Below are 22,500 nucleotides of genomic sequence, written 5' to 3' on the forward strand. Positions count from 1 at the left end.
GGTAGAGAGGAGGAGAAGAAGGTAGAGAAGAAGAGAAGAGGTAGAGAGGAGGAGAAGAAGGTAGAGAAGAAGAGAGGAGTAGGGGATCTTAGAGCAGCCAACTCCAGGAAGCGGGCTGAGCTCTTGATTTGTCATCTCTGTGTGATCTCTGTGATGGGATGGGTCAGATCCCATCACAGTCTTTATGTCCAGACTTGACACTCGGATGCAAACCGTACGGACAGATTTGGATCTCTTATTCCTGCTACATTCCAACTGCACTTCACCAATAAAATGGTAATGAAAGACCCACAGAAAAAAAAAGAGGAGGAAGAGATGAAGAGAGGAAGAAGAGGGAGGAGAGAGTAAGAGAGGGGGAGAAGAGAGGCTGGGGAGGAGAGGGCAGGAGAGGAGGATAGGGTTAGAGAGGGAGAGGGGAGGAGAGAAGAGGGTAAGAGAGGGGAGAGGAGAGGAGAGGGTAAGAGAGGGGGAGAGGGTAAGAGGGGGGGGGGGGGGGGAGAGGGGAAGAGGGGAGGAGAGGAGGGGGGAAGACAGGGGGAGAGGCGAGGAAAGGGTAAGAGAGGGGGAGAGGGTAAGAGGGGGGGGGGAGAGGGGTAGAGAGGAAGGGGGGAAGAGAGGGGGAGAGGGTAAGAGAGGGGGGAGGAGAGGGTAAGAGAGGGGGGAGGAGAGGGGAAGAGGGGAGGAGAGGAGGGGGGAAGAGAGCGGGAGAGGGGAGGAGAGTGGGGAGGAGAGGGTAAGAGAGGGGGAGAGGAGGAAAGGGGAGGAAAGGGGGAGGAGAGGGTAAAAGGGAGAGAGGAGTGGGTAGGAGAGGGTAAGAGTGGGAGAGGGGAGGAGGAGAGGGCAGGGAGGAGAATAGGGTAAGAGAGGGAGAGGGAGAGGGGAGGGGGGGAGAGGGTAAGAGAGGGGGGAGGAGAGGAGAGAAGGGGAGAGGGGAAAAGAGAAAGAGGGCAGGAGAGGAATTCTGATTCCTCTAAGTTAATGAACGCTGTTTTAGTTGTTACCATCAGCAACCAAACTGCCTGAACAAAACATTCCCATGCCTTCTTATTCTTTTGTGTGCATGTGTGTGTGTTTGTGTGTGTGTGTGTGTGTGTGTGTGTGTGTGTGTGTGTGTGTGTGTGTGTGTGTGCGTGCGTGCGTGCGTGCGTGTATTTCAATGACACATGCAGAAAATAACATGAAGAAGGTTCAATCAGTTCATTAAAGCGCTCAGATGTTTTTTTGGTATTGATGTAAATAATGTGAAACCAAGGCATACATTTACACCAAGAGACCCCAGAAGGATTGGAAAAAATAGCTTAATCCCTCGTCTACTTCCATTGCGTGATGTGATGGTGCCACCAGCTGGCCACGAGCAGAACTACAGGCACAGAGCGCAACACGTACAACGTGATGACAGCACACTTCAACACACACACACACACACACACACACACACACACACACACACACACACACACACACACACAAACACACACACACACACACACACACACACACACACACACACACACACACACACACACACCAATTAAAATACTAATTATAACGATTTGAACATTATTTAACTAGATAATTACACTGTAGTCATACGACTAACAAAATAACATATTCAGTAGAAAGCCCTCTTCAAACAGATTCCTGCTTTGCTGTCATATCTTGCATATTAGTATGATCTTCATAACGTCTCTTTCTCTCTTGAACATGGGAACCTCCTTCCTTCCCTTAAGAAGGTCGGAGACTGCTGAGCTGTGTAAGCGTTGGTTGAGGGAGGTCTCACTGCTCCAACACGGCAACCACAGACACTTGAGGAAGAGCAAGGCACTCACACTAACACGGGTCAGGGGGCTGTTGCTGTCCGTGTGTGTGTGTGTTTGTTTGTGTATGAGTGTATAAGTGTGTCTGCTTGTGTGTGCGGAACATGTGTGTGTTTTTGTATTTGTGTGTGGGCATGGGCGTGCATGTGAGCGTGTGTGTCGGGTGTGTGTGATTATGCGTGAACACTCTCCTCACTTGTTATGAGATCAAAGTGCCTTGGCTTCACTGCGGGACCAAGGCAGCATTAATTAGCCAATCCGAGCCCTGCACTCAATGAATATCAATGATGTGATTGGACAGCAGTGGGCCCAGTGGGCAGGTTGCTGCATCCATACGCATGTGCCCTGTGGGTGTCGCTGTTTAAGGGTCTTTTAAGTGAGTCAAAGTCCTTGTGTCTTTCTGTCTGGCTGTTATGTGCTTCGCTGCGAGTGTGTGTATGTGTGTGTGTGTGTGTGTGTGTGTGTGTGTGTGTGTGTCTGTGTGTGTGTGTGTGTGTGTCATGAAACAGGAACCACTAATGATCTCCTCAAGTGGATGAATAAACCATGTGACGCCACTCGCACCCACCTGCTGTCAGACCCACCATTAGAATATATACACTGTATTTATTTAACAAATACTAACATTGTAAAAGGTTCCTCTTACGTTAGACCCGGACCGTCATCCATCTCTCCTCTACCTTCTCATCTCTGATCCTTTGAAGTGATGGACCACAGAACCTATGTTGTATAGGGTTATCAAGCTATGCACTGAGCGTCAGAAAGGAAATCCCACTAAATGGATAGTGTATATTTACCTTCCTAGCTACGGGAGGGATAAGGCTTGGACGTCGACATTACATAAGGGGGTGTACGGACCCCTTATGTCCTTGCGGACCCTCCTTGTGTCCACAGCAAGGACCTGACGTGCGCCTCCCAAAAATGTTAACCTTGCTTCAAGGTCCGCTAACTAAAACCCGACACAGATCCAAACCAGTTTCATGACTGCGCTGAAGCGACTGCATGGCCATTGCATTGCGTCGATGTCCCACCATAGTTAAGCCTTTACAACAACCCTAACCCTAACCTGATGTCTCTAAACATCTCTCAGCTAATACCAGCTGATATATGACAGCCTGTTCAGCCTGCTTGAGTCCTGCATAACCATCTGAGGTCCTTGTTCCTTCACACTCATTTAACAAAATGCTGAACCAAAGCTGTCCACACACTCCTGTCTTGGCTGAATAGAAGGTGGGGGCTCATTCTGTTTAAGATATGGGAGAGTTATAAGGATTACATAGAACCTGCTCTGTTGTGTTTGTTAGTTAAGGAAACAACCCCCCACCTGCTCCTTATGTATCTGTGTTCACTGTCTAACCCCCACCTGCTCCTTAATGACCTGTCTCTGTATTCACTGTCTAACCCCTACCTGCTCCTTAATGACCTGTCTCTGTGTTCACTGTCTAACACCTACCTGCTCCTTATGTATCTGTGTTCACTGTCTAACCCCTACCTGCTCCTTAATGACCTGTCTCTGTATTCACTGTCTAACCCCTACCTGCTCCTTAATGACCTGTCTCTGTGTTCACTGTCTAACCCCTACCTGCTCCTTAATGACCTGTCTCTGTGTTCACTGTCTAACCCCTACCTGCTCCTTAATGACCTGTCTCTGTGTTCACTGTCTAACCCCTACCTGCTCCTTAATGACCTGTCTCTGTGTTCACTGTCTAACACCTACCTGCTCCTTAATGACCTGTCTCTGTGTTCACTGTCTAACCCCTACCTGCTCCTTAATGACCTGTCTCTGCGTTCACTGGCTAACACTTGGCGGCTCCATAAAGGGGCACTCCACCAATTATACAATATGAGCCAACAGTTAGGGAAGTGGGGAGGTTTTCTCCTTATATAATTTAGCTTCTTCCACTGGCGTTTTTCTGTACCTTTCATCAGCCTTCCACACCATAAACCGACAAATCCTCCTCTCAACCCTCCAAGAACCATGAATCTCTTCTGTCGCCCAGTCCGTCTGATCCTCGTAATCTTACAAGTCAGGGCCCTCAGAGTTCAGCAGGAAATGGCTGGCCCACCCGCTCCTACAGATTCACGGTGTAAAACATCAGGAGGAAATGTCTGTCCCTCACCAGGAGGTCCCACAGGTTTTGCTCCATGCTGTTTTCATCTAGACTGCTGCAGCCCCCTTTGGGCTGGTCGGCCTGCTTGTTTATCCTCTGCGACTCTCTGCGACTATCCTCTGGTCCTCAACATGTCCTGCTGCCGGCATACCACGCCGCTCCCGGCTCCGGCCCATCCTCCACCCAGGACATGAAGCCATGCACCAGCCCGTCCAAGCCGCTCTACTGCCGCTGGCCTGCTCCTCCCTCACTAAGTGGAGCCCAGCTGGCCCCGTCCCGACTCCCCAGCGGGGGAACGAGCTCCCGTTAGACCAAGGTGCCAGGTGCTGACGGTGTCCATAAGGAACTGAGCCATGCTTTTGGTTCAACTCAACCCTCCTTCCTAAATGTGGTAGTTGACCCTGTTATTCCATTCATGATCATCTCTCGATGCATTATGGCTAACTCATTTTCAAACTGAAAATGTTAATGGCAGATCGTACAGTTATATATATATAAAAACATTTGCGATCACAGGCTTGAGCTAAGAATGTACGGTATGTCTTTCAAACAAAATGATATGCTTGGTGATCAAAATTTATATTAATAAAAGAATGAAAAAACCGAGACAATACCGAAATATTGCACTTCAAAGGGAAATTCCGCTCTTTACGGTTAAGCTTTGTCGCGAGGAGAATGAATGAGAACTCAGTTGAGTCTCGCTAGTGGCTGTCGTCAAAAATATCTCACTGCTCAATGCTGCACAGGCTGCTCTTAAACACACCTGGTTGATGGACACACAGTACCCCGGTTTTAACCATTTCAAGCTGTTTTAAAGGGGTCATATTATGCTTTTTTGGTTTTCCCTTTCCTACAATGGCATCATGCACAATTTAAATTCTACACCGACGCATGTATCTTTGCTAACTGCACCCGGCGCAAGGCCGATTTTTTGCCCCGCAGCAAACCTGCGCTACTAAACTTGCGCCCTGAGAGGCGTGTCGGCGAAAAGCACAGGCGTGTTCCGGCGCAAATGATACATGGTGCTATCTTACGGATCGATAAAGCAGTTGCGCAACTGACCGACAAATCCCTGGTCTAAGAACACTAGCGGATAGCGCAGTTGGTGTTGCTATTTTGGCAGCAAACTGCAACATAGGCTTACACACCAGTAGGCTATACACATTACATACATGCAAACGATTTGCCTAATTGAAATATTATGATGATGATGAGGATTGTGCAAATTTATTTTTTTCCATAGGGGCTGCATGAATGAGTCCATCGCAATGTACATTAACGGGGGAAAACATGCATATTAGGAAAACAGGTCGATAACGATAATGCATACAATACTGGTAAGAAACGATGTGTGAAGAAACGATGCATCCGTCTCATCGGAGACAGATGCAAACGCGCTGTCAAATGATCAACTCATCAGGTTCAAATGCGCTCATGGCTCTTAAAGGGGATGGGAGATGGCACTCTCTTTGGTTTATTGGATTTTATGCCCAAACCACACCTACGGGTAATTAGGCTACTTCAGGGCAACCCTTTTTAGAATTGCGTCGTGCGCAAGAGCCATTTATCCGCCGGTATAATAGCAACAGGGGCAGAGACCCGCCCACAAAGCTACTTCCGTTTTGCGCTTCTCACTTGCGTTTCAGACTGTTAAAATGGGGCCCAATATATTACATAGCTTTTATATCCACGTATTAAATCTGCTAAGCTACTAAGATCAAAGTCCACACCGAGAGGGAATCTTCAATCCAACACAAAACAGCTCTCCTGGAATGCCTGAAACAGCTGGCCGATGTCCCGTGGAGTACGCTTCTGTTAGCTCCATGTCCAGAAGCTTCTGTTAGCTCAATGTCCAGAAGGTTCTGTTAGCTCCATGTCACTCGCTGGTGTCATCAGTTGGTTCGAGCATCGAAATAAAAAGAGGCTGAAAGCGTCTAGATCTGTCTTCTTATTGGAGTCTAACCCCTACTTGCTCCTTAATAACCTGTGTCTGTATTAACTTTCTTGCCCCTACCTGCTCTTTGAACTTTCTCTGTATTATCTATCTAACCCATATCTGCTCCTTAATGACCTGTCTCTGGATTCAATGTCTAGCCCCTACCTGCTCCTTAATCAACCCGGTAAGCCCGTTTGGAGACGAGCATCTTAGCTTAGTTCACCTGTGCGTTTCCACAGAACATCACCGGTACAAGAACTTACCCCAAAGCAGTTCATTAGCTCCCGGTTTGTTCCCATGACGACCGCGTACGTCAGATGGTCCTGCGTGCGATACCAGAATAGGTTGTATCTTCACCACCGACTGCTGCAGACACGCAGCAGGGACGCTGTCCTCCAAAGGAACCTCACTATGTCTCCGTGACAACCAACAAAACCCGGAGGAAAAACACAACTCCTCAACCAAGGCGAGAAAAGTACCCCGAATGTGGAAGATGTTAGATCTTGAGATATTGCTTATATATCTTGAGATCTATACTTATAGATTAAAGATCTATTTATGAGAATGTTCAAAGTTACCTCCAATTGGTCTCTGCAACGCCGGGGTTCTGAACCGATATCACTGAGGAGAAAATACCAGGACCCACAAACCCACGCTCGGACACACTCAGACCACCCCCTTCAACACACACACACGCACACCGAGACACCAGTCGAGAGCTTCCACACACGCACACCGAACACTCTATCTATGCAGGTGTCTGGTTGCACCTGAGATCCACCTGAGAACCTATTACACGAAGCGGGCTGGTAATGAGGTCGTCGCGGTAACACTGATCCGGTCCAGAGACAGAGAGAAGGCCACAGGTCACTTCATTATTCATGTTGCAGTCACACACGCTTACAGCTGGTATACACACACACACACACACACACACACACACACACACACACACACACACACACACACACACACACACACACACACACACACACAGAGAAATGTTTCTAAATGGCCGTAAGTACAGACCACATTTAAATAATTAATATTTGTTTACAAAAGAAACTAAAGAGAGGCAGGGAAAGAGAGAGATCCAGGGACCAGATAATACATGCTTAATGATTCCCTCTTCATTTAGCATTAACGTGGGTTTAGGATATATCTTAACTCAATATCCCCATCGGATATTAAGCCACAACACATACAAATCCTGGTGTAAAGGCCAAGGGTCCTCGGGACACATTTGTGACCAAATCGGTCTAAACACAGAGCAGGTGGACCAACTAAATCCCTTCAAAGACTGCAATACATTCAAACCTCTGCAGCCAGTCCCTCACCCATACCAAACGATCTGCATACATCAGCCCCATTCCCTACCAGTTCTGTCCCGGATCTATTAAAAAGTACTGCTGCTCACCTTCAAAGCTCTCCACAACCTCGTTCCCCCCTATATCCGCAACCTCTTAACCCCTTACACTCATTCTTGTTGACTCAGATCCTCTGACCAAAATCTTTAAGCTATCAGCTTAAAGATTCCGCATCAGACTCTCCACCCTGGGTGGCTGGTCCTTCAGTGTTTTGGCCCCCAAACTATGTTACTCCCTCCCCCAACCTCTTCGTGACCGTCCTTCTCTTCCTTTCTTCAAAGCACATCTCAAGGCCTCCCTGTTTAAGGATCTCCTCCACACCCAACGCATAGCTCCATCTTTCCTCCTACTCTCCTTTTTTTCATTTATTTTTTCACTTTTTAAGCGACCTTGGGTTTGAGAAAGGCACAATATAAACATATTATTATGATTATGAAGAACACATTCTCCCCAGGGATTAGACAGGTCAAGTTATGTTGCTGAAAGTGTCAAACCCCAGTACTTCATACTAGATTCATCAACATCACAGAAGCACAGTCAAGAATAGTACTTCAACAAAGTCTGATGTGACCACAGGTGCCCAAGTTACACCCCTATTATATAGGGGTGACAACCCTATAGTCACATTGGACTCTGGGTTTTGTTCCTTCATATCTTCTTTCAAAGCAGGAAGAAACGCAGGTCTTGCTCAGTAAAGAAACAGAGGAAATTAAAGCTTTAACAAACAACTAAAACAGAAGACGTGTGATGCTAATGGGGTCCTGGCATTGCACCAAGGATTCAACAACAACAGTAACGGCAGCGATAGTGGATACAAGGAAACAGCAGGGCTGAGGAAGCTGCATCACAGGCTAGGGTTAGGGATAGCAAAAGAGTAAAAGTAAGCTAGCGGCTATCACAGTGCTGGTTGTTATCACAGCATTATTGTTGTCATAAATTCTGTTGCGTCGTTTGGAGTCGATTCCATAACTTCTGACTGTAACGTCAGCTGGCGTCACCTAATCATTTCCGACAGCTGACGAAAATGATTTATAACTATAGAATTCAGTAAAACCCTAGCATTGTCAGCTCCGCTGCTATTTAGCTACATGAGGCTAAAAAATACCAACAAAGTGAGTTAGCTGCAAACTAGCAAGTTATAACTGCAGCAGTTTCTCAGTTTCTAAAATTTTAACCAATTCTGTAATTAATTTTACTGTAGTTGACCCATCTGGTTAATTCAGACTGCTAAAGTAAACACAGGTCTAGTGGAGAGCTCCTGCCATCAACATGGATAATCACATTTCATATATACATTTTGGGGATTTTGGCTGACGCTTTTACTCACAACCGTTCATTCAAACATTCACACAACAACGTCGGGGTCAACAACGCAGGGCGACAACCAGCTCGTCAGGGTTAGGCGTCTTGCTCAGGGACACCTTGAAACTCCGGGAAGCCGGGGATCAAACTAGCAATCCTCCGGTTACCAGTCAACCTGCTCTACCTCCTAAGCTACTGTCCCCCACAGGTTCAGAGGTTGCCTGCACCCCCTGCTTGCCACAGACAGCCATGATCAATGTCCCCAGTGTTTGGTTGTGGAAGACTTGAGGCTTTGCTTGAAGGACTATGAAATATTCCTCCATACCACTGAACTGACGTCTCCCGACTGGCTCAGATTAAGGGCGCCCTGGATAGGGGAGGGGCTAGTTGTGAGCAGGCTTTCACCCTCATTACTCACATATCCACATTTTAGTTGAAACTATTGAATTGTCTATAGCCACATAGGACAAGGTTTCGGACTTTCTTTTTGCTTCATGGGGAACCAGGTGACTTCACGCCGCATTAATGGAGGATGAGTGAGAGCCATTCCCTAAATGATGATATCTCGAAATGAAGCGGTGTGACGAAGCCAACATAGTATCTGCAATGTGACGCAAATAGCCTCGCTGCTGTTTGTGGGCGTGACAAACGGTGTGAACAATCACTGTCAGTCAAGGGAGGGTTCACGCCCACAACAAAATGCAGCCGCCTAGAACGAGGAACGGAAAGAGGCAAACAGCTCCAAACTGTTGGTTATAATTGATGTTCCATCCACATAAATAACATTGCATCTATCTAACTATCTGCGCGGAAGGGGTGGTTGGGAATTCTGTTGTCCCTTACTCTAGAGAAAATATGACATAAGCCATAAACAGTTGCATACAGAAGAGTAAGAAGCTGCATGAAACAGGGCACAGGGCAGAGGATATCGTTACCCTGCTGTCCAAATGCACACTCAACAACGTTGATGGTGGTGTAACCAAGACCCCCTTTACGTTTACATTGAAGAAATTGAGTTGCTTTTATCCAAACCGACCTACAATAAGTACATTAGTCAGAAGCAGCAGAAACAACGATATATCGCTGTCGGTACAGGATGTTCATAGAACCAAGTGCCAAGCACCAATAATTGCTAGGTTAACCCATTCCCTGTGTGCAACAAAGATAGATAGGATAAGATGCTATTCAACTAAGTAAAAACATTTTGTGCCAGGATGTACGACATATAATAACTGTGTAGGACGGAAGGCAGGGAGGCTATGCAGTGCCAGGATGTACAACATACAATAAGTGTGTATATTAAGTGCCAGGAAGTACAACATACAATAAGTGCGTAGGACGGAAGGCAGGGAGGCTATGCAGAGACTAGGTTAACTCTGAACAAGTGAGTCTTGAGTTTTTTGCGGAAGCTGTTGAGCGACTCTGAGATCCTTTACCGCAAAAGTTATGCAGGCAGCATGTTTTTCGGTCCAAGTAGAATCCACCCAAGATATCAGGTCAAAGGACCAGTGCTCTATCATACTAAGATAGGTCACAGATGGATTTCAGGAAACACTGATTGCTATTGCGGACTATGAATCATCTACAGGGCAATGACTGAAATAGGTATTCTCTACATCTCTCTCTGAGTAGGCTCCTACTGACGTTCATATAGGGTGTTACGTTGATCATCTGATGCTGTGCAGGCAGTATTGCGGAAGAGCTTCCTTGTCGTCACTGCTTCATGACCCGGCATGGTTCGTAAGACAGAGAACGGTAGGTATTTTGGAAGGCCGTCCCTGTCATCACTGCTTCATGATACAGCAGGGATCATAAGAGACACAGGAGTGTACGCAGAAGTGGGAGGAGATGAGTCAGGACAAGCATCACAGACAAAGGTGACCAACAGAGGAAACTAGGTGGTGGATAAGGATGGAGCTCTATGTAAAGTGCTTGCGAGCCTCGGGAATCCTCAGGAAGCCTTTGACGTGCTGATGACTCAGATTCCCTTGTAGAAGACGGTAGACTAAAGCCAACTGTGTTGGCCTCTGAAAGGCCAAGGCAAAGGGATTCATGTAAGCTCTTTTGATAAGCTCTTCTGAGACAGTGCTCACTGTTAAAATTCTGCATTGTATTTCAGAGCATGACATACAAGTATATTTTAAAATACTTACATACAATTTCTATAATCATCGGTAGCCCCATTTGTGAAGGAATCTGTAAAAAGCTGGACAATTCTAGCCTCGGGTTTCACTGTTACTGTAAGAACCGGTATTGGCATAAAAAACCTCATTATGCATCCCTTGAGGGAGCCAGTGCTGGTGGTGACCAGATGTGGTCCAGACCATTCTGATTTCAGAGTACCTTCTACCAGGTCACTATATGCGAGGCGATGGAGAATATTCTCTGACTGGTGCATTGTATGATCCAGAGCAATATAAATGATTCCTTAATAAATTATGCAATTGGAACTTGCCTTCCAAAACACATTTGAAAGGTTTTGCCACCCCCTAGGAATCCTGCTCAGTGGTCTATCCCTGCATATACAATTGGCACGCTATGCCTCTACTCGAATTAGTGGAAGTGTGGCTCTATAAAATAGGCAAATATGTAAAGCGATGGCGTAAAAGGGATTCATTCGTATACGTATATGTACGTATGTTTGGTGCCCACTTTACTGATCCTCCTGTAGTCCTTGCTGGAAGGAAATAGGTCACCCCCTACCCTGAAGGTCTATACTGCAGATAGCCTGGAATCACCAGATCAACTGCAAACTGCAATCAGTCTGGAACCTCTCTGTTCATTTTAGATTTCCAAAGGGCGTCACCTACGACGCCTACGGGCGACGCAGCACTGAGCCATGAAAAAATCTCTTTCTTTTCAACAAAAGCTTTATGCACATTTGTTTGTTCTTCTTTTAATGAATACAACCTTCGTTGTTTAATACTCTCTCGATAGGGTAAGCAACAGACCGTTTTACAGCAGAGACAGCAGTCATCGTATTTATAAACAGTAAAGAAAAATCATATTAGATAAACAGGCCTTCTTTTTCGTACTGAGCAGAAATATGTCTGTATGGGAGGGAAGCCAGACCTTATGTGTAGAGCAAAGGAAACATGAGATTGATCTGGTTCCCAGGCTATACTGCGGTCCTCTCATCACAACATGTTCAGGGGAACGAGCGCCCGACCAACCCGGGGGCCCTCATGGGCTGGTCTCAAGGTTCCCCAAAGGCGCCCTCCAGCTGGGGCCATCTAACAGTAACCTTGAGAGTGCCTTCATTGGACATACCCCTGGGCATAGATGCCCTCTCTCTCCCCCCCATTAAGCCTCTTGAAGAGTATTAGTTGAAGTGACCGCCTGCTGAGGCCGCTTTCCTTCTAGCTCTATCATCAGCCGAGCCTTTCTGGATGACCGCCAGAGTTTTTGCGCCCGTCGGAACCAGAGCCAAGAGCCCCATTTGATTATACAGGGGTGTAACAGAGTGCTACGCTAACATGATGCTAGGAGCTGGAAGGTGGCTGTACGAGAGACAGAGAGCTGCGCTTAGATGATGCTGGGAGCTGGAAGGGGGCTGTTGCAGCGGAGCGACAGAGTGCTATACTAACGCGATGCTAAGAGCTGGCAGGTGCCAATGCAGCGGAGAGACAGAATGCTACGCTAACATGATGCTAGGAGCTGTACAGATGCACCGGCTCATATTAAAACAAAATACAAACGTCAGGGACTGACACCAGTGCTCTGTCAATCCTCATTCCAAAAAAAGTTTGGTATGCTGAAAACAAGTCAGTGGGTTGTCAGTGTTGTCGTCCAATGTTTAAATAGGGGGGGGGTTCAGAAAACACGTTAAAACTTCATTTGGATTGGTCAAGGTGAATCTTTTGAGACGTTGTGCAATGGCCTCAGGTGCTCTGCCACTCATCAGTTCACACCTCTCTCTGCAGCATGCTTAAAGTACATTGTCAGGAAAAGAACAGGACCTGAGATCGGAGCGGAGTACAACGTGTTGGCGGTGACAGGTGTGTGACGTGTGTGAGACTGTGTGAGTCAGTGTGTGTGTGACGGTATGAGTCAGTGTGTCTGTGTGTGTGTGTGTGTGGGGGGGGGGGGGGGGTTTGGGGGGGGGGTGCGTGTGTGAGAGGGAGAGCAACAGCATTGACATCATACTAGACAGAATTACTGAAGCAGGAAACTCATTCACACATACACACACACTCACATATGCAAACACTCACATACACACACACACACACACACACATACTCACACACACACAGCCACCAGATGAGTCACCACTCATTCACACTATCAAGGCCATATTCATCAGCCCGCGCGGGTCATCAAAACATTCATGCACACACGGCTACTTCAGTTCAGAAACGTCAAAGAACAAAGGAACCAGCACAGAAAACACGTTTGTCGTTGCGTCAAGGGCTCTTAGACATCACACAGGAATGACAAGAGCCTCATTCAGCAGAAACAGGAAGTTAAAAGTCCTCTGATAGCTTTGCTCCAGCCCCTCACATTGTGTTCACCATCATCCCCCCGGTGAACACACGGGCAGTCCAGTGTTGCTGAGGTGGATTGACCCCCAGCCCAGAGGTTCTGGGTTCAAGCCCAGGGTTTGCAGCATCTACCTATGGGCCTCTCTGAGGCCTGTCTCTCTGAGGCCTGTCTCTCTGAGGCCTGTCTCTCCTGATGCTTGTCCAACCCCCACCAGCTCCTTCATGACGTGGATTCAAGAGTTCTCTCTTTGTATAAAAGCGGTCTGCTAAATGACAAACTAGCCGTTTGTCATTGTCCAGCGGATGAGGACAGACTTACGGTCTCGCAAGGGCGTCCTTGGACATCGATCTATTCTTGACACAGCCACTCCCTCCAGGCAGGAGTCTAACAGCGTCCTCTGCTCTGCACCATTCATATCCATTCATACTATATATTATACATTTATTTAATAAAGACATGAGGCAATACAATTTGTTATATCCACATTAAAGCTGATATAGACCACCCCCGCTCCACTCAGCTCCCTCCACATCTCTCCACCAATGAGAAGTGGTGCGTTTCATGCACCTGTTTTTATGGCAGGCAGAATGGATTCCACAAACCAATCAGGGGAGAGAGTTCCTGATTGGCCATAATTGAGCCATCTCTTAAAACCTAACAACAGTCCCTTTAACTCAGGGATGGGCAACTGGCGGCCCGCGGGCCGCATACGGCCCGCATCCTCACTCAGTCAGGCCCGCACATAATTAAAATATATCAAAAAAAAAAAATTGATCGAGTTGCAGAAAACTCGGTCAAGAAAGATGAGAAGAATTCATAGAATTCAAAGGCAAACCCATGCTCCTTGCTTAGAAACGATATCAGTCATTAAAGATATCCACTTAATTCGCCACTACAACTACTACAACTGTAATGAATATCATGCTTGTTGGGTTTGAGTTCATTGAGTTGTTGCACTCAATGTTGGGCCACTGTTTTTCAGTTTTGTGACATCATTGAATGATGATGTATGTGAGCCCTTAGCACTGATAAAAATACTACCCATTCATGTGGCTGTTTGAGCATGGAAAACATGAAATTAATGTATGTTGGTTCAATTAAAATACCGTACATAGGTTATGTTTCTGGAAGATTTTTTAGTTAGTGGCCATCCTCAAAATGCACCAGAATACAGGAAATCATATCTACCAAATACAAAATTGTGTAGCTTCTCTCAGCTCACGTTTAGTTGAAGTGTGCAGTCATGTGGCCCTCTGATGGTTATGATGAAAAATGTGGCCCTCTTTATCATGAAAGTTGCCCATCCCTGCTTTAACTCATATCAATATATAGAATTATTAAGTGACATAAAGAACATTGGGGGGACGGTTGACACAACTTCAGAAGAGCCTGGTTGTTACGCCCAGGTAAAGGTTGTGGGTTCAAACCCGTGTGTTTTCAGTGTCAATCAGAGGCAGATGTCCAAACATGTATCACCTCACTTAGAATAAAGCATCTGCTAATGACTAAACAGGAAGTGAACAGAAAGCGGTGCACTTACAAACTTCCTCTTCAGCTTGCCCTTGGCGGCGCGAGGCTGCCTGTGAGTGCCGGGCTCCGAGGCCACGCCCAGGTGGTCGTCCACCGACAGGCTCTTCCTCAGGTAGGCCGCCCGCGCCCGCAGCTGGGAGAAGGGCGACTGGGAGCGGGGGCGGGGCTCCGGGCAGGCTCCGTCCCCACGACCTGGCCCCGCCCCCTCCATCATGGATGCCACCTCCCCGTCGTCCTCCAGCCTCCACAGCTCGCCTGAGAATACAGACAACCAAACGTTGAGGATTATTAATGACTATTGATTATACAGATTCAGTGAATTCAGATACTCAAAAACATCATCGAGAAGCCTTTAGGAATCTGCCATCATTCTCAGGTCTACAGGTTCACAGGTTCTAGGTAAATGGTCTCCATTTATATAACTCTTTTCTAACCAGTGACCACCCAAAGTGCTTCACACATTCATGCACACATTCACCCATTCACACACCAACGGCGGAATCCGCCATGCAGGGCCACAGCAGGCTCATCGGGAGCAGTCAGGGTGTCAGCAGTCTTGTTCTGTAACACCTCGACATGCTAGAAGGAGCCGGGGATTGAAGTAGCAACCTTCCAGTTAACAGCCAACCCGCTCTACCTGCTGAGACACATGTCACCCCAAGCTCTACAGGTCGACAGGTTTACAGATATATTGGTCTACAGGTCTACAGGTATACTGGTCTACAGGTCTACAGATCTACAGGTCTACATGTCTACAGATCTACAGATCTACAGGTCTACAGGTCTACAGATCTACAGGTCTACAGGTCAACAGGTCTACAGGTCTACAGGTCTACAGGTCTACAGGTCTACAGATCTACAGGTCTACAGGTCTACAGATCTACAGGTCTACAGATCTACAGATCTACAGATCTACAGATCTACAGGTCTACAGATCTACAGATCTACAGATCCACAGAGGGCATTGGGAGGAGACCAGCTCCTCTCTCCTGCCTCTCTCTGTCAATGACTTCAGATGAGGTCGTAGTGAACAGTGCTGTCTTTCCACACTGCTTAGGGTTTCTCACCAGTTGCTTTTCATCCACGTGTATTGGCTGACCCTCACCAACAGCTACTCACCATCAAGGCAATCCATACCTTCACAAAAATAGAGTGTCCGCCAGTAGAAGACTGTGGTTGAACTGGCCAGCTCCCAGTGTCCACCAGTAGAAGACTGTGGTTGTACTGGCCAGCTCCCAGTGTCCACCAGTAGAAGACTGTGGTTTTACTGACCAGCTCCCTGTTTCATCCAGTAGAAGTCTGTGGAGGTACTGGCCAGCTCCCAGTGTCCACCAGTAGAAGACTGTATATGTACTAGGCAGCTGCCAGTGTGTACATTTGAACCAGTGTGGTGGATTTAGAATACTGGTTATTTTCACATGGGTAGTTAAAGAGCTCCATAAATGAGGCGCTCAGGAGAAGCCCTGTTCCAGGCTTTAAACTGTCATTAAACTGTTTCAGAGTGTGACACCTCCATCTGCTGATCCACAAATCAGGACCCCGGCTCTCGTCCAGGCATGAGGAAGTAGAGATGGAGTTTAATGGCTGCGTTAAACCATAAAAGACATTCAGCGGACAGCCGTTAAACACTATACTGAGCATGGCCCTGTAAACACCCCCCCCTGGTCCCTGGGAACACTTATTTTATGCTCATGATCGGGGTAACTAGCAGTTCCACTACTGATGCAATACAATAACACACCAAACCTTTGCCATGGGATATTTACTATGCAGTGATTTCGTGTAGATGCTTTTAATCCAAAGTAACGTGCAGTGCACACGCCGCACAGATTGTGTACACACAACCTTCCGCCGAGAGATTGGCCAATCATTGCTTCCCCCACTTTGAGGATTTCTGCTCGAAAAGAATGCATTTGATTGTTCGGTTTATGATCTTACAAGATTTATGATCTTCAATATAGTTATTTATTTATTCCTATTTGTCAGTGTCTAAAACAAGACCTTTATTGAGAGAAAACTGGTGTGAAATCCTGTGTTTGTATTTTTGTGATTTTCACTGCCTTTCCTGAGACACTTCAACCTGAGGACAAAGGTCCGAGCCCCTCCCCCTCCCCGTCCCCCAGGAGGGGCTCCCCACGAAGGGACCCCAGGAGTGTTTGGCTTTGTGGAGCACCGTCGGGGCAGTGGTTGCTGTTGATCCATAGAGTGGTAAGCTTCAGCTTGGCTTTAAATAGCATCACAAATTTGCTGTAGGCCGTAACCATGGAGATGATACGCCCTTCCTAGAGCTCACATTTTGTACCAGATTTCCGTGGAGAACTAGGAGTTCATGATGGTCAAGGTGTTGGAGTTATTATTAGTCTAGGTGGTAATCGCCTAGTGAGGGAGGAGTGATAGATCAGAGATGCAAGGCATGGTGTTCTGACCGCCTGCGACTCAGCTGCCAATCATCTGGTCGGAGTCTGAACGGCCATAGAGAGACAGAGGTGCACAGGGTGTGGGAATAGATTCAATTAGAGAAGAAATAATAAAGGTGCTTCTCTTCTCATGCTTCATCCAGCGCTCGAGGAGATGGGGGAGAATAGTGGGAGACGGGGGAGAGAGAGAAAGAGAGAGGGTTAAAGAGAGGGTAACAGACGGATGAAGAGACCATGAAGAGAAGACAAAGGGGGCTAAGAGAGAAAGACAGAAGACAGTAGAATAGGGGGAGAAGGGAGGATAACCATGACAGCTCATTGGTGGATTATTGCGGTTGCTAGGCAACAAGGACAGAACAGACTACAGACTACTCAAATTGATATTTGCGACAAAAACAAAGAGATTGGTGCAGGGTTAGGAAGAGAGAGAGAATGAGGGACAGAGAGACAATGAAGAGAGGTTATTTTTAATTATCTGTTTGTTTTTTATGCATATTTTATGCATCAAAATGTTTTCTTTTCATTTTAGTTCATTTTCAAGACTCTTATTTGATTGCAAGGTCGCAATGTCACACAGCTGTTGAGACATTTATTTTAATTCTATAATATATTTGATTTTGGGCACATATTTTGTAACTATGTCACACTTGCTTTGGCAATGCAAGATCAATTCCCCTGGGCGGTAAAGCCCCTTGGAGGTAAGTTTCACTGAGATTGAGTCACGGGGTTGTGGAGTGGTGACCTGCGGCCGGGTAGCAGGAGCCAACTGTTTGTTCTGTTCCCTGATGTGGAGACGTCGGTGCTCCAAAATAACACCACCACCACCTGCTCCATGCTTTATGAGCTGATGGGCGGGTGTGGGAGGGTGTGGGGTGTAGCACTACCACCTGCGAGTACTAGCGCTGCTGCTAGTACTAGACCTGCTGCTAGTACTAAACCTGCTGCTAATGCTGCTGCTAGTGCTGCACAGTGTCCTCCCAAAACCAAGGTGATGTGAATTCAGAACACAGAACCCTCTCTCCCTCCATCTCCCCCAAGACCCTTCCTAAACAGAGACGCGGTCTGCCGAGATACCTACATAGTACTCATCAGTTTAAGATTAAGATTAAACCTACACACAACGTACTACAGAGCACTATTACAGTGAGCCCTCCAAGGACATCATCATCATCAGCTCCCAGTGCCTTCATGGCCCTGAGCCCCCCCAGACCACCCTGCACCGTCTGTGAAACCATTCCAGGGGCACAGGATCCAGGGACGGAGGAATCCCCTCCAACTTCAGAAAAACATCAAGTTAATATGAATGATTTCTAAATAAATTATGCATTGAAATACTTGACCACACATTTGAAAGGTTTTGTTTAGGTCCGCCCTATGTATCCTGCTCAGGGGTCTATCGTTATATATATATGATTGGCATGTTATACCTCTAACCTCAAAGAATGACTGGCGCTTTATTATTGGATGCGTGGCTCTGTAAATTAGGTAATAATGTTTAGCGATGGCCTAAAAGTGATTTATTCATATATTTATTCATATGTATATATTTTAAGCTACTATTATTGGCTGTGTGTCTGTCGGAGCAGATATTTAATCTACGTGGGGGATATTATTGACGTCCCCTCCAGAGAATCCTCTGGAGTATTCCATGTTTGTGGTCCGGCTGTAATGAGATGCCCTTGACATATTCTAAATAAATCAATGGAATAAAATCTAAATGTATTTAAAACGTATTCATTCCGACCGATAACTAGTCAAAAGGTAGGCGCTTTTTGGACTGGGAAAGGAGAGAAAAGGAGTAAAGGAGAGAACTCTAAAGTTGCTAACTTATTTTTTTTTTTCGTGCACGCCGATTCAGTAACGGTGATTATGAGGCAGCATAAGTGCTGCGTTTAATTGAATCCAGACAAAATTAAATCTCCCGCTTGCTCCCACTTCTACTTCCCAAGGGAGCATAACATAAAACTGGACACACAGACATATGCGAACAAACACACACACGGACACACAAGCGCACACACATTCACACACGTGTACACACACACACACACACACACAGTCACACACGCACACACATACACACACGCACGCGCACCCACAGACGCACACATACCTACACACGCACGCACACCTATTTGTTAACGGTTTTTCTATCCTCTTGGTTTACATTTTCCTCACCAGCTCCCAGTGACATCATCAAATCACCATGGAATCAAGGAACCCATGGAGTGGTGAAAGAGGGCCGAAATTTCACAAAGGCTACAAAAATAGAAAAATACCAGTTTGCCCCCCGCCCCCTCCCCTGCAGGAGGTCTTCATGCGGGTGGGAACGAGACGGCACGTCAGGGAGGTCTGGGGGCTGTGCTTCAGCGCTGCGGCGGTAACGGCTCACCGCTGCCGTCTGAGAGGCGTTGTGTATTTTTATCCTGGGCGGAGTGCGACTAACCGGAGCTCTTCAAGAGCAGCGTGACAGGAGCGCATCACCGCGGCTATCTGCCGCCTCTCAGGTGGACCTCCGCCTCTCTATGCTACGAACACGCTCTCTCACCAAACACAAAGAGAGCTGTCCTCCGCAGCCCCGCCGGCGAGCTGCCAGTCAGTATAACAGATCTGTGTGACTGACTTCGTTACACACAGCCTTTACTTTTACTTTCAGGTTGGATATGCAATGTTCAGAAAGAGAAAGTCCTTGTCTGGGCTTGTGAGGTAACCTCTTGCTCTGAACTCGTTTGTCAACCGCCCCTCAACCGAATGACAACATCCTATTTGTATGTAAATGTCAGCAAGTACATAATAGAAAAACAACCTTATTCATTACCCATATGCGGGACGGTTATTGCTTCGGTGCGGTAATGCAAAACAAACCCTGAACAAAAGTGATTGGAAAAGTAACGCAACATGAGTTTTTTATGACGACAGGACTGTGTAATGCTTTATGCCCCTCATATATTACATGAGTACAGCGCACACTTCAGAATCACACACCACTCTAATCACATCCTCAGTGGGCCTCAAATTACCGGCGGGGATCATGAAACAGTGAAGACAAAATCAGGGCTACAAGAAAGCAACTCACACAAGGACCCAGGACGTAAACCTTGCTGTGAGGAGGATTTGTTGCAATAAGCTTATGTTTCATCTCTTCAAGCTCCAGACAATGTGTTGTGGGATTGGTGACCTAATCACATATCCGCCGATCGCAGGCCCCTGGGCCCCAGGCCCCAAGGCCCCCAGGTCCCCAAGCCCCGAGACCCAAGGCCCCAGAACCTAAGGTCCCCAGCCCCCAGGCTCCCAGACACCCAGGCCCAAAGGCCCCCAGGCCCCGAGACCCAAGGCCCCAGATCCTAAGGTCCCCAGCCCCCAGGCTCCCAGACACCCAGGCCCCAAGACCCCAGGCCCTAAGGTCCCCATCACCCAGGCTCCAAGGTCCCCAGGCCCCGAGGCCCCCAGGACCGGCCCTGTGGCAAGCAGAAAGATCTGCCTGCTTGCCCGATGTGGCAACAAGACAATAACTATATGAGCCAATACCCACCCAGTCAAAAGCAGACCTCTATCCACACCATTAGAGAACGTGTAGAACGCAGTTTAGGTTGTAAAATATAAGGCATTATCAGATATAAACTCTGACATCTTTTAAAAGTCCCATTCTGAAGTTCCCAAAGAAAGTCCCTATTTTTGTCTATATTATGTCATTGCTGGGTATGAGCAGTGCACACGGCCACCACAGTGGATTTGACGTGTGTTTACAATGTAATAAGAGGAAATGTTTTACTAGGAAAAACATCATTCATGGGTGTTGGATGACCATTTGCTGTTTTGCCTGTTCATGATATGGTTACAAACGTCAACAAGTTGAATGTAACTTGAATAGCATTTAATTCCTAATACATACAGAATATACAATAAAATATAGGCAGATTGTGTTATTTTATTGTGTTTAAATCCATTCTCCTCTATGGACAAGGCAGTTCTTCTGGCCCTTGTGTGGCCGGCCACTTTGGATGGGGGGGCTGAGAGGACCCGGTCCTTTGTGTGAGATCCTTGAGATCCCCCCCCCATGACTCCTTCTCACCAGGCGGTGTGGGGCTGTGTGGGCAGGGGACTGAGGGAGCAGCCTGTCTAGGAAAGAGCTGACGTGTACGGCTGAGTTGGGGCGCCCAGCGATGGCTTGAAATGAGTCCACGTTGGACTGGAGCTATTACTCCTGTTGGACAGAGAGAAGCCCATAGACTCAATGGTGGACCAGGAGAGCATTTTGTAACCAGGATGAGACCAGCTTCCAGCAGCGGCTATGGCTGGTCCGGGACGCCATCATGGAATGAGAGCCACCAAATCCATCTAGAGTGGCAATAGCCTCAGAGGGAAGTAGAGGAAGCAGACAGCGTCAGTGAACTGGTAATGAGTATCAACATTCAGTCGCGTCGAGAGACGATCTGCACGCTTTCCAAAGCCATGAGCTAAGTGTGGAAGGACTATGACCAGAGAGTCCAGGTCATGTGAGTCTCTCCATGCCAGGGAGGGGGTCGACAGACTGTGACCAGAGAGTCCAGGTCATGTGAGTCTCTTCACGCCAGGGAGGGGGTCGACAGACTGTGACCAGAGAGTCCAGGTCATGTGAGTCTCGCCATGCCATGGAGGGGGCCGGTGACGGGAGACAATTCAGCCATCCTCGTCAGCAAATACGGGTTCAAAAGAATCACATCATGACACAGAGGAGGCATCAGCCCAACGTCTGTTTTACTCCCACATTTACATAACACCAACAGACAGCCAAAACATCATTCGGGCATAACATAATGAGAGCAGCACAATAGAAGGAGGCTATAACTCGATGCCTCACTGATGAGCCAGTGTAGACACGGCGTGGGTCGTAGGATGACAACGTCGTAAAACAGAACAACTAATACTTCAATATCAATGCATGCCCCCATAGCCTGTGTTTCATTGTTATTTCATGACTTTGTGTGAACCCTGAAAAGAGGATTGTAAGCCCGATCAAAGTCAGATTACCTTGTCTCCATTTACTGATCATTTTGGGGGTTAATTACATTGGCCCGGTATGCATATTTGTAATATTTCACGGCCCGGTTTGTTCATTGTCTGTTAACACTGGTTCAGAACCCCTGGTCAAAGGGACTAATTTGGACAGCAATGTTGTATTGAATTGGTCCAGTATTGAGTGAAAACACTGCAGCCATAATACAGGAAAATGGGCGGCATTGTAATCCTTTGGGGCAATCACACCCCATCAATGGCCGCCTCTATAGCTGATTTTGTCTGACAACATCATGGAAAGGATCCCTACAACAAATATAACTTGTTTCTTTAGCTTTCGCTTGATCCGGTCTGTTTGTTATTGTGTCCAAGTCTCTTAAAGGAGAAGACTGGCGAGAGGGTAGTTGTTTCATGAAGAGAACTGTGGAAACATGCACACTGGAGAGAGCTGAGTTCTGTTGTGACTACAGAAAGCGTAGCTTTGTCTAAAAGATTTAAGTGAAGGAGAGTTGATATTGCAATGATAAAACAACATTTACT

The 22,500-nt window shown here is 47.0% G+C and overlaps 1 protein-coding gene across 1 annotated transcript in view; it reads right to left on the bottom strand.

Annotated features, from left to right (window-relative positions):
- The window catches only part of ankfn1b (ankyrin repeat and fibronectin type III domain containing 1b), a 91,476-nt gene that overhangs the window by 39,356 nt on the left and 29,620 nt on the right, over nt 1-22,500 (bottom strand). Inside the window, exon 4 of the mRNA XM_030340989.1 lies at nt 14,559-14,803. Within this exon, the coding sequence (XP_030196849.1) occupies nt 14,559-14,803 (245 nt within the window). The remainder of the gene's footprint in view (nt 1-14,558; nt 14,804-22,500) is intronic.

Source organism: Gadus morhua, chromosome 18 (genome assembly GCF_902167405.1).
Source record: "Gadus morhua chromosome 18, gadMor3.0, whole genome shotgun sequence".
Classification (NCBI taxonomy): domain Eukaryota; kingdom Metazoa; phylum Chordata; class Actinopteri; order Gadiformes; family Gadidae; genus Gadus; species Gadus morhua.